Below are 12,234 nucleotides of genomic sequence, written 5' to 3'. Positions count from 1 at the left end.
ATTGAACACTTATGGGAGATTCTGGAGTGGCGCCTGAGACATTGTTTTTCACCATCAACAAAACACCAAATGATGTTCTGTCTCGTGGTGGCCCAATGCTCTATTAAGACACTTTATGTTGGTGTTTCCTTTATTTTGGCAGTTACCTGGATATGTCAGATCACATTCAGCAGAAGCACATTTTTGTCTGATAACATAGCAGTCTCACATTGTGTGCGCTTGTGTGTGTGTGTGCGTGTGCGTGTGTGTGTGTGTGTGAATGCTTAACTGTGTGTATTCTGCAGGGGAGCTCAGTGAGCAGCAGAAACTACAGTTGGAGCAGCTTAAGGCTCTGGTTGTGGATCAGAGGGTCCAACTGAGCATTCTCACTCAGAAGCTAATGCTGATGTCACAACTCGTGGAGCAGAAAGGGGAGGAGCTTGAGAAAGTGAGGGATGAATTGAGGTAGGTCTGAGGTAGGTGCGGGGGGAGACATTTGAATCTGAGGAGTGAGGTTACCAATCCCCATCGGTTACATTGGATTTGTAATGTGGAATCCTCAAATGTAATATCATATGTGTACAAATGTGAAGAACCAATACATTTAAACCACGATATAATAAAATTTGAGCAAAAAATATATATTTACCTTGAAATGGCATAAGTACAAAGTAATGTAGTAGCTATATTAGGGTCATTAAGATAGCAAGCAGCCAGCCAGCATGTAGTGAAGGGCTGATGCGTTGTGTCCTATCGTATATTTTATGATATGATTTGATTTTATCTAATGTGTTGTGTCCTACCAGGCTTTGTCAGGTGGACCTGGAGAAGAGTCTCAGGGCAGAGAGAGAGATGAAGGAACAGAGGACAAACCCAGAGCAGACCCAGCCTGTCCACTACTCTGTTGTCACCTGCATACCACCACACACAAAGGCGAGTGGAATTACATAAAGGCCCATATTCACAAAGAATCTCAGAGTAGGAGTGCTGATTTAGGATCAGTTTTGACTTTTAGATTATAATGAGTGAACCCAAGGGGGAACCTGATCCTTGTACTCCCTACTCTGAGACGCTTTAGGAATACAGGGCCAGTGGTGTACACCTCTGGTCCTCGAGGGCCGCCGTGTCTCCTGGCTTTTGGTGAACTGGTTGATTTAGATTTAGACCAGGGACACCAGGTGTTTGTAGCCTGGTCCCAGATGTGTATGTGCTGTCTCATCGACTCATACGGTGGTTATCATACCAGACAACAACCATAGGAGTTGACTATGCTATAAAGGACAAACATATCTGGGACCAGGCTAAGAGGATTGCACTCTCCAACCGCATTGATCAACTGAAGGCAAGAGAGGAATCAAATGAAGCACGAGGCACACAACAATATGGAAAACATCTGCAGCATCATAGGTTCACCACACATACACTTGAATACGTTACTGAAAAAAGAGGTCTGATATTTAGCTGTCTGGTTCAGTAAACGCTGGAGGGTGCCTCTGTTTCCTCAAAGAAAAGCCAGTTTGAACAGGTTCTGCTGATAATGATCTTGTGCTGTGGTGACACGCCTCTTACTCAGTACAATCAACACTCAGAGGAAGAGACCATCTCCTATTCCCCCTCCTATCAGGACACTGGAGAAGCAGGAGATACATTATATGACATTGTGCATCACTATGTTTAATGGCATGTGCCTCGCATCCTGACAACACACTCGCATGTAAAGCAGCACCTTGTCGTTAACCATAACAACAGTACAGTACAACATGATTTTAKTWTTTTWATTTTATTTCACCTTTATTTAACCAGGTAGGCTAGTTGAGAACAAGTTCTCATTTGCAACTGCGACCTGGCCAAGATAAAGCATAGCAGTGTGAACAGACAACACAGAGTTACACATGGAGTAAACAATAAACAAGTCAATAACATGGTAGAAAAGAAAAAAAAAGAGAATCTATATACAATGTGTGCAAAAGGCATGAGCGTAGGCCAATAAATCGAATAATTACAATTTAGCAGATTAACACTGGAGTGATAAATCATCAGATGATCATGTGCAAGAAGAGATACTGGTGTCAAAAGAGCAGAAAGTAAATAAATAAAAGCAGTATGGGGGTGAGGTAGGTAAATTGGGTGGGTAGTTTACAGATGGACTATGTACAGCTGCAGCGATCGTTAGCTGCTCGGATAGCAGATTTTTAAAGTTGTTGAGGAGATAAAGTTCCAACTCAGAGATTTTGCAATTCGTTCAGTCGCAGCAGCAGAGAACTGGAAGGAAAGGGTCCAAATGAGGTTTTGGCTTTAGGGATGATCAGTGAGATACACCTGCTGGAGCGCGTGTTGCGGGTGGGTGTAGCCATCGTGACCAGTGACTGGAGTAAGGCGGCACTTTACCTAGCATAGCCTTGTAGATGACCTGGGCCAGTGGGTCTGACGACGAACATGTAGCGAGGGCCAGCCGACTAGGGCATACAGGTCGCAGTGTGGGTCTATAAGGTGCTTAGTAACAAAACGAATGGCACTGTGATAACTGCATCCAGTTTGCTGAGTAGAGTATTGGAAGCTATTTTGTAGATGACATCGCGAAGTCGAGGATCGTAGGATAGTCAGTTTTACTAGGTAAGTTTGCGCGCGTAGTGAAGGAGGCTTTGTTGGCGGAATAGAAAGCGATTCTTTTTGATTTGGATTGGAGATGTTTTGATATGAGTCTGGGAGGAGAGTTTGCAGTCTAGCCAGACACCTAGGTACTTATAGATGTCACATATTCTAGGTCGGAACCGTCCAGGGTGGTGATGCTAGTCGGGCGTGCGGGTGCAGGCAGCGAACGGTTGAAAAGCATGCATTTGTGTTTTACTAGCGTTTAAGAGCAGTTGGAGGCCACGGAAGGAGTGTTGTATGGCATTGAAGCTCGTTTGGAGGTTAGATAGCACAGTGTCAAGGAAGGGCCGGAAGTATATAGAATAGTGTCGTCTGCGTAGAGGTGGATCAGGGAATCGCCCGCAGCAAGAGCAACATCATTGATGTATACAGAGAAAAGAGTCGGCCCGAGAATTGAACCCTGTGGTACCCCATAGAGACTGCCAGAGACCGGACAACATGCCCTCCATTGACACACTGAACTCTGTCTGCAAAGTAGTTTGGTGAACCAGGCAAGGCAGTCATTAGAAAACCGAGGCTACTGAGTCTGCGATAAGAATATGGTGATTGACAGAGTCGAAGCCTTGGCAGGTCGATGAAGACGGCTGCACAGTAATGTTCTTTATCGATGGCGGTTATGATATCGTTTAGTACCTTGAGCGTGGCTGAGGTGCACCCGTGACCGGCTCGGAAACCGGATTGCACAGCGGAGAGGTACGGTGGATTCGAGATGGTCAGTGATCTGTTGTTGACTTGGCTTCGAAGACCTTAGATAGGCAGGGCAGGATGGATATAGGGTCTGTAACAGTTGGGTCCAGGGGTGTCTCCCCCTTTGAAGAGAGGGGATGACCGCGGCAGCTTTCCAATCCTTGGGATCTCAGATGATACGAAGGAGAGGTTGAACAGGCTGGTATAGGGGGTCGACAATGGCGGCGGACAGTTTCAGAAATAGGGGTCCAGGATTGTCAAGCCCAGCTGATTTGTATGGGTCCAGGTTTTCCAGCTCTTCAGACATCTGCTATCTGGATTTGGGTAAAGGAGAAGCTGGGGAGGCTTGGGCGGTAGCAGCGGGGGGGGGGGCGGGGCTGTTGGCCAAGGTTGGAGTCGCCAGGAGAAGGCATGGCCAGCATTGAGAAATGCTTGTTGAAGTCTTCGATTATCACGGAGATTTATTCGGTGTGTGACCGTGTTACCTAGCCTCAGTGCAGTGGGCAGCTGGGAGGAGGTCTCTTGTTCTTCATGGACTTTACAGTATCCCAGAACTTTTTTGGAGTTAGAGCTACAGGATGCAAATTTCTGCTTGAAAAAGCTGGCCTTTGCTTCCTGACTGACTGCGTGTATTGGTTCCTGACTTCCCGAACAGTTGCATATCGCGGGGGCTCTTCGATGCTATTGCAGTTCGCCACAGGATGTTTTGTGCTGGTCGAGGGCAGTCAGGTCTGGAGTGAACCAAGGGCTATATCTGTTCTTGGTTCTGCATTTTTTGAACGGAGCATGCTTTGTCTAATATGGTGAGGAAGTAACTTTTAAAGGATGACCAGGCATCCTCAACTGACGGATGAGGTCAATATCCTTCCAGGGTACCCGGCCAGGTCGATTAGAAAAGGGCCTGCTCGCAGAATGGTTTTAGGGAGCGTTGACAGTGATGAGGGGTGGTCGTTTGACCGCGGACCCGTGGCGGATACAGGCAATGAGCGATGAGTGATCGCTGAGATCTTGATTGAGGACAGCAGAGGTGTATTTGGAGGCAGGTTGGTCAGGATAATGTCTATTAGGTGCCCATGTTACGGATTTGGTGTACTGGTGGGTTCCTTGATGATTTGTGTGAGATTGAGGGCATCAAGCTTGGATTGTAGGACTGCCGGGGTGTTAAGCATATCCCAGTTTAGGTCACCTAACAGAACAAACTCTGAAGCTAGATGGGAGCGATCAATTCACAGATGGTGTCCAGGGCACAGCTGGGGACGTGAGGGGGTCGAGGTAGCAGGCGGCAACAGTGAGAGACTTATTTCTGGAGAGATTAATTTTTAAAATTAGAAGTTCGAACTGTTTGGCATAGACCTGGAAAGTATGACAGAACTTTGCAGGCTATCTCTGCCAGTAGATTGCAACTCCTCCCCCTTTGGCAGTTCTATTCTGACGGAAAGTGTTATAGTTGGGTATAGAAATCCCAGAATTTTTGGTGGCCTTCCTAAGCCAGGATTCGGACACGGCAAGGACATCAGGTTGGCAGAGTGTGCTAACAGGTGAGTAAGGCAAACTTAGGGAGGAGGCTTCTGATGTTGACATGCATGAGGCCAAGGCTTTTCGATCACAGAAGTCAACAAATGAGGGTGACTGGGGACATGCAGGGCCTGGTTTACACTCCACATCACCCGAGACAGAGGAGTAGTAGGATGAGGGTGCGGCTAAAGGCTATCAAAACTGGTCGCGCTAGAGCGTTGGGACAAAGAATAAAAGGAGCAGATTTATGGGCGTGTAGAATAGATTCTGGGCATAATGTGCAGACAGGGGTATTGGTGCGGGCGGTACAGCGAGGCAGCCAGGCACTGGGTGATTGATAAGAGAGGTGTATCTCTGGACATGCTGGTCTCAATGGGTGAGGTCACCGCATGTGTGTGGGGGTGGGCAAAGGATGTATCAGAGGTACGGAGAGTGGAACTACGGGTCCATTGCAAACCAAAACAATGATAATGTATAACTAGCCTGAACAACAGTATGCAAGGCATATGATATTTGAGAGAGACATACAGTAAGGCTAAAGTGATTGCAGTCTTGATTGGGCAAGCTAGCTAAAACACAGGTAAGATAACAGCCGCAAAAAACAGGTGCTAGTCTAACACAGCAACAACAGGTAAAAATGGCGACGACTAGGCAGAGAGGTCGGATTACTACACACAGATCCTGAGTTAAAGCACAAGCCGACAGATAAAACACAAATAACAGATGCGTACGTGAATTAATGGACAGTCAAGCATGCATCAGCTATGTAGCCAAGTGATCATAGGTGTCCAGGGGCAGCCCGTAGATGGAGCAGGGAGGCTCCACTAGCAGCTACGCCGCCGCGTTTAAAGTTAGTAGCCCGGGGGAGGTCTGCCTCAGACGGAGGGGTCTGCTCAGACGTGGTCGTGTCGACAGAGAATCCAAGCCGGATGGCGGTGGCGAAAGAGAGGTTGTGTTTGCTAACTGGTGCTAGCTTCGTGCAGTGGCGCTAGCTGCGCTAGCTGCAAGCTAGCTGTGAGATCAGAAGTAGTGCTCAGGATTACGGCAGGATCCGCGCGTGTTGTCGAGAGACAGTCCGATGCTGGTAAATGGTAGAGTAATATCCAGGCTAATAACAGGGCTGGTGTCTGTGCAGAGGTAAAAGCTACTAGCAGCGCAAAAATGGCTAAATTAGCTTGTAGCTGATTTAGACCAGTTTGTGGATGTTGGCAGGGCTCTTGTGTCGGCCAAAAAAAAGTCCAGTCCAATTGCAAAAAGAGTATTGTAGCCCAGAATTCGCTGGTAGACCTCTTCGCGCTAGCCGCAGCTAGTGGGCTAGCTCTGAGGCTAGTCAAGGCTAACTGGTGCTTGCTCGGGACAGAGGCGTTAGCCAGCATAGCTACTCGGTGTGCAGTTAGCTAGCTGCGATGATCGGCTGTAATTGTCCAGAGCTTGCGTCAGGAATCCGGTGATGTGGGTGGAAGAATCAGTCTGATATGCTCTGGGTTGATATCGCGCAATAAACTGGTTGATATCAGCTGTTAAGCTGGCTGGTGTCCGAGCTGAAGGTGAAGACCGCTAGCCGTGGCTAACAGTTACTACTAGCTAGTAGCTAGTTAGCTGGCTAGCTGCTGATGAGTTTCCAGTTATAACGTATAAAAATAGCAGATCCGTATCACATTGGTGAGCGGGTTGCGGAAAGTATATTTTAGATCATAGTGAAAGTAGATAAAAATATATACGAAAAAAGACGAAACCGGCTATTTACATGGACAAAGACAAACACACGTCCGACTGCTACGCCATCTTGGATTAGTGATACGACTCCTCTGTATTCCGCAGGACACTCATTTATCTGGCTGTTTGTCTCTCTAATGGAAAATAGAGGGCCTCAACGCTTCGTACTGCCCAGACATTGATTTAGGCTTGTGTTGTTACACAACTGTATTTTGTGTGTGGTGTGTCTGTTCTGTCTGTCTGTTCTGTCCGTGTCCGCTGTGTGTGCCGGTCCTCCCGTCCGTCCGTGCGTAGTGCGCGTCCGTCCGTCCGTCCGTCTGTCCTGTGCGCAAGTCGTGCGCTGGTCACTCAATCACTCACTTCTACAAAATAGCCATTCAGACTCTTGTTTTAGTACCCGTGTTATAGTCAATAGGCTCGGGAACATTGCATTGTGTCAGTAGGTGATGCATTCGAACTTGCTGACTCACACAACAGACCACAATGACAAGCGTTGTGTCCCTGAGTGTGTTTCATACGATCAGCCACAGATCTGCAGTCAAGGACACTTGGCTGGAAAGGAGCTCAAGTCAACGTCCACCGAGTCATTGAACTCAATGGAGGTGCATTTCTATGCATTTTTGACAAGTCAATATAATTTCCTTCGATTTCACTCATAGCAACACAAAGAAATCACACGTCATAGTCTAGTAACAGCTTGGATCTTTTCATAAAGCACAGCCAAAAAGAATCTCAACCTGCAAGATGCCAGCAGTCAAATGATTTGCGCATTAACAGAAGCGCCATTGCTTGATATGAGTCCAAAACACAAATCTGAAACCTTAATTGTATAAAGGAATATTAGTGGATGTATAGCCATGACACCAGAGAATGGAGAATGAAATATAATAGATTAAAATATAAATGTGCATTTTTCTAAATGAATAATTTGTTAGTGAGATGTGTTCGCGACCCGTGTATGAATCGCTTTATCTAAAAGCTAGTGATCAATTGTAACAGGGTGTAGATGTGTGTCATATCTTTGGGGTAATAGAAGGACACCTCCCTACTGTCGTAGTCAATTCAAATAAAATTTTATTGGTCACATACACATGTGTAACGGATGTGAAATGGCTAGCTAGTTAGTTAGCGGTGGTGCGCGCCCGGGTCGGGGCGAGGGGACGCCATAAAGTTAAACTGTTACATTGATGCTGTTGACCCGGATCACTGGTTGCTGCGGAAAAAGGAGGAGGTTGAAAGGGGGGTGAGTGTAACGGATGTGAAATGGCTAGCTAGTTAGCGGGTACGCGCTAATAGTGTTTCAATCAGTTACGTCACTTGCTCTGAAACCTAGAAGTAGTGGTTCCCCTTGCTCTGCAAGGGCCGCGGCCTTTGTGGAGCGATGGGTAACGACGCTTCGTGGGTGACTGTTGTTGATGTGTGCAGAGGGTCCCTGGTTCGCGAGGGGACGGTCTAAAGTTATACTGTTACACATGGTTAGCAGATGTTATTGCGCGTGTAGCGAAATGCTTGTTCTCCTACAATGGCAAGAAAAAGTATGTGAACCCTTTGGAATTTCCTGGACTTCTGCATAAATTGGTCATAACATTTGATCTGATCATCTAATTCACAACAATAGACAAACAGTCTGCTTAAACTAATAACACACAAACAATTATACGTTTTCCTGTCTTTATTGAACACTCCGTGTAAACATTCACAGTGCAGGGTGGGAAAAGTATGTGAACCCTTGGATCTAATAACTGGTTGACCCTTCTTTGGCAGCAATAACCTCATCCAAACGTTTTCTGTAGTTACGGATCAGACCTGCACGACGGTCAGGAGGAATTTTGGACCATTCCTCTTTACAAAACTGTTTCAGTTCAGCAATATTCTTGGGGTGTCTGGTGTGCACTGCTCTCTTGAGGTCTTGCCACAGCATCTCAATCGGGTTGAGGTCAGGTCTCTGACTGGGCCACTCCAGAAGGCGTATTTTCTTCTGTTGAAGCTATTCTGTTGTTAATTTAACTATGTGTTTTGGGTCATTGTCCCATTGCATCACCCAACTTCTGTTGAGCTTCAATTGGCGGACAGATAGCCTTACATTCTCCTGCAAAATGTCTTGTAAACTTGGGAATTCATTTTTCTGTCGATGATCGCTAGCTGTCCAGGCCCTGAGGCAGCAAAGCAGCTCCAAATCATGATGCTCCCTTCACCATACTTTACAGTTGGGATGAGGTTTTGATGTTGGTGTGCTGTGCCTTTTTTTCTACACACATAGTTTTGTGTGTTCCTTCCAAACAACTTAACTTTAGTTTCATCTGTCCACAGAATATTTTGCCAGTAGCACTGTGGAACATCCAGGTGCTCTTTTGCGAACTTCAGACGTGCAGCAATGTTTTTTTTGGACAGTAGTGGATTCTTCCGTGGTGTCCTCCCATGAACACCATTCTTGTTTAGTGTTTTACGTATCATAGACTCGTCAACAGAGATGTTAGCATGTTCCAGAGATTTCTATAAGTCTTTAGCTGACACTCTAGGATTCTTCTTAACCTCATTGAGAATTCTGCGCTGTGCTCTTGCAGTCATCTTTACAGGACAGCCACTCCTAGGGAGAGTAGCAACAGTGCTGAACTTTCTCCATTTATAGACAATTTGTCTTACCGTGGACTGATGAATATCAAGGTTTTTAGAGATACTTTTATAACCCTTTCAGCTTTATGCAAGTCAACAATTCTTAATCTTGGGTCTTATGAGATCTCTTTTGTTCGAGGCATGGTTCACATCAGGCAATGCTTCTTGTGAATAGCAAACTCAAATTTTGCAAGTGGTTTTTATTGGGCAAGGCAGCTCTAACCAACATCTCCAATCTCATCTCAATGATTGTACTCCAGGTTAGCTGACTCCTGACTCCAATTAGCTTTTGGAGAAGTCATTAGCCTAGGGGTTCACATACTTTTTCCAACCTACACTGTGAATGTTTAAATTATATATTCAATATAGACAAGAAAAATACAATAATTAGTGTTATTAGTTTGTCTGTTGTTGTGACTTAGATAAAGATCAGATCTAATTTTATGACCAATTTATGCAGACATCCAGATATTTCCTAAGGGTTCACATACTTTTTCTTGCCACTTTAGTTCCGACAGTGCAGCAATATCTAACAAGTAATATCTAGCAATTCCACAACAGATACCTCATACACACAAATCTAAGTATAGGAATGGAATAAGAATATATAAATATAATATATGGATGAGCAATGACAGAGCGGCATCGGCTAAGATGCAATATATAGTATAGAATACAGTATATACATGGGTAATGCAAGATATGTAAACATTATTAAAGTGGCATTATTAACGTGACTAGTGTTTATTAAATGTATTATTATTATTTATTAAAATGGCCAGTGATTTCAAGTCTGTATGTGGACAGCATCCTCTCTGTGCTAGTGATGGCTGTTGAACAGTCTGATGGCCTTGAGATAGAAGTTGTTTGTCTGTCTCTCTGTCCCAGCTTTGATGCACCTGTACTGACCTCGCCTTCTGGATGCTAGCGGGGTGAACAGGCAGTGGCTTGGGTGGTTGTTGTCCTTGATGATCTTTTTGGTCTTCCTGTGACATCGGGTGCTGTAGGTATCCTGGAGGGCAGGTAGTTTGCCCCCGGTGATGCGTTGTGCAAACCGCACCGTCCTCTGGAGAGCCCTGCGGTTGTGGGCGGTGCAGTTGCCGTACCAGGCGGTGATACAGCCCGACGGGATGCTCTCAATTGTGCATCTGTAAAAGTTTGTGAGGGTTTCTTCAGCCTCCTGAGGTTGAAGAGGCGCTGTTGCCTTCTTCACCACACTCTCTGTGTGGGTGGACCATTTCAGTTTGTCCATGATGTGTACGCCAAGGAATTTAAAACTTTCTACCTTCTCCACTGCTGTCCCATCGATGTGGATAGGGGGGTGCTCCCTCTGCTGTTTCCTGAAGTCCATGATCATCTCCTTTGTTTTGTTGAYGTTGAGGGAGAGGTTATGTTCCTGACACCGCACTCCGAGAGCCCTCACCTCCTCCCTGGAGGCTGACTCGTCATTGTTGGTAATCAAGCCTACTACTGTTGTATTGTCTGCAAACTTGATGATTGAGTTGGAGGCATGCATGGCCACACAGTCATGGGTGAACAGGGAGTACAGGAGGGGGCTGAGCACGCACCCTTGTGGGGCCCCAGTGTTGAGGATCAGCGAAGTGGAGATGTTGTTTCCTACCTTCACCACCTGGGGCGGACCGTCAGGAAGTCCAGGACGCAATTGCACAGGGTTGAGGGCCTCAAGCTTAATGATGAGCTTGAAGGGCACTATGGTGTTGAATGCTGAGCTGTAGTCAATGAACAGCATTCTTACATAGGTATTTATCTTGTCCAGATGAGATAGGGCAGTGTAGTGTGATGGCGATTGCATCCTCTGTGGACCTATTGGGGCGGTAAGCAAATTGAATTGGGTCTAGGGTGACAGATAAGCTGGAGGTGATATGATCCTTGACTTGTCTCTCAAAGCACTTCATGATGACAGAAGTGAGTGCTACGGGGCGATGGTAATTTAGTTCAGTTACCTTTGTATTCTTGGGTACAGGAACAATGGTGGCCATCTTGAAGCATGTGGGGACAACAGACTGGGACAGGGAGAGATTGAATATGTGTCCAGCTGCATTCTAAACCTTTGGGGTCTTCCTTTCAGTGTGAGAGGCTCAACTCATCCTCCTACTTTGTACTTACCACTCTTCAGCATTATACACATACTCAATCATTTGGTGATGCATCCAGCTCTTCCTTCATGTCAATTGACTTTTTGGCTACAACCATAGTCCACTTAGTGTTGTCCCCCACCTCTACCTCTGAGTTGTGAAATCCTGAGCTGAACCTCTCAGAGGAAAACTCTAGACCCTATCATGAGTTAAGAATATGATTCAAATGTCATTTTATTCTCCCTTTGTGTCCAGGAAATGGCCACTGTCACTGCTCCTGGGGAGTATGCCAAGCAGGGGTCAAAGTCCAGAGGTTATCGACACAAGGAGGTGATTCAGCATCAGAGGGAGGCTCTGTCAGAGATGAGGGCCAGGATCGGAGCCTTGGAGCAAACATGGCCCCTGAGTAAGCAAGGTCAAAACTCTATGAATATAGAAAGAAAGCCTGCACACAGCATGTTTTGCTCCCATGTGATATAATTGAACACGGCAAAGGCTATTGCAGGAATAATTAGGGCAGGGACCAGGGGCCCTAAGACCCCATATCAGATTATCTCAGATAAAAATTTATTTTGTTAAGTAGGGAAAATATATATTTTTTTWATGTGCTGTTTTTGTGCTGCTCCCTATCTCTATGCCTTGGTCAATGTCATTGTACATTGTCTACATATGTATTTAAATGACTTAGGAGACTATAAAACTTTGTGTCCTCCAAAGTGTTCCTCTTCTCTGATATTTGGGTAACTGTTTGTTCCCTCAGAGCGCTTCACCCAGCAGGGGGCACCTAAGAAACAAGCAGGGAGTGAGGCGAGCAAACTCAGCACACCGAGGTCTGCAGTGGTAAGCACCTGACCCAGCCTGGTCTCATAGACTAACCGTAACATAGTAAACGTAAATCCGGGAACTCAAATTAGTATGATATGTTACGTTTGGTATGGTTACATAAGACAGATGGTTACTTATTTTCTTTTTCCAT

At 45.8% G+C, this 12,234-nt stretch overlaps 1 protein-coding gene across 1 annotated transcript in view; it reads left to right on the top strand.

Moving 5' to 3' along the window:
- Positions 1-12,234, top strand: part of fhad1 (forkhead-associated (FHA) phosphopeptide binding domain 1) — a 45,057-nt gene that overhangs the window by 25,039 nt on the left and 7,784 nt on the right. Inside the window, exons 20-21 of the mRNA XM_023991863.2 lie at positions 285-444; positions 786-912. Of these exons, the coding sequence (XP_023847631.2) occupies positions 285-444; positions 786-912 (287 nt within the window). The remainder of the gene's footprint in view (positions 1-284; positions 445-785; positions 913-12,234) is intronic.

The sequence above is a fragment of the Salvelinus sp. IW2-2015 genome, linkage group LG7 (assembly GCF_002910315.2).
Source record: "Salvelinus sp. IW2-2015 linkage group LG7, ASM291031v2, whole genome shotgun sequence".
Lineage (NCBI taxonomy): Eukaryota > Metazoa > Chordata > Actinopteri > Salmoniformes > Salmonidae > Salvelinus > Salvelinus sp. IW2-2015.
The sequence above is the reverse complement of the archived record's forward strand: the minus strand, read 5'-3'. Positions and strand labels throughout refer to the sequence as shown.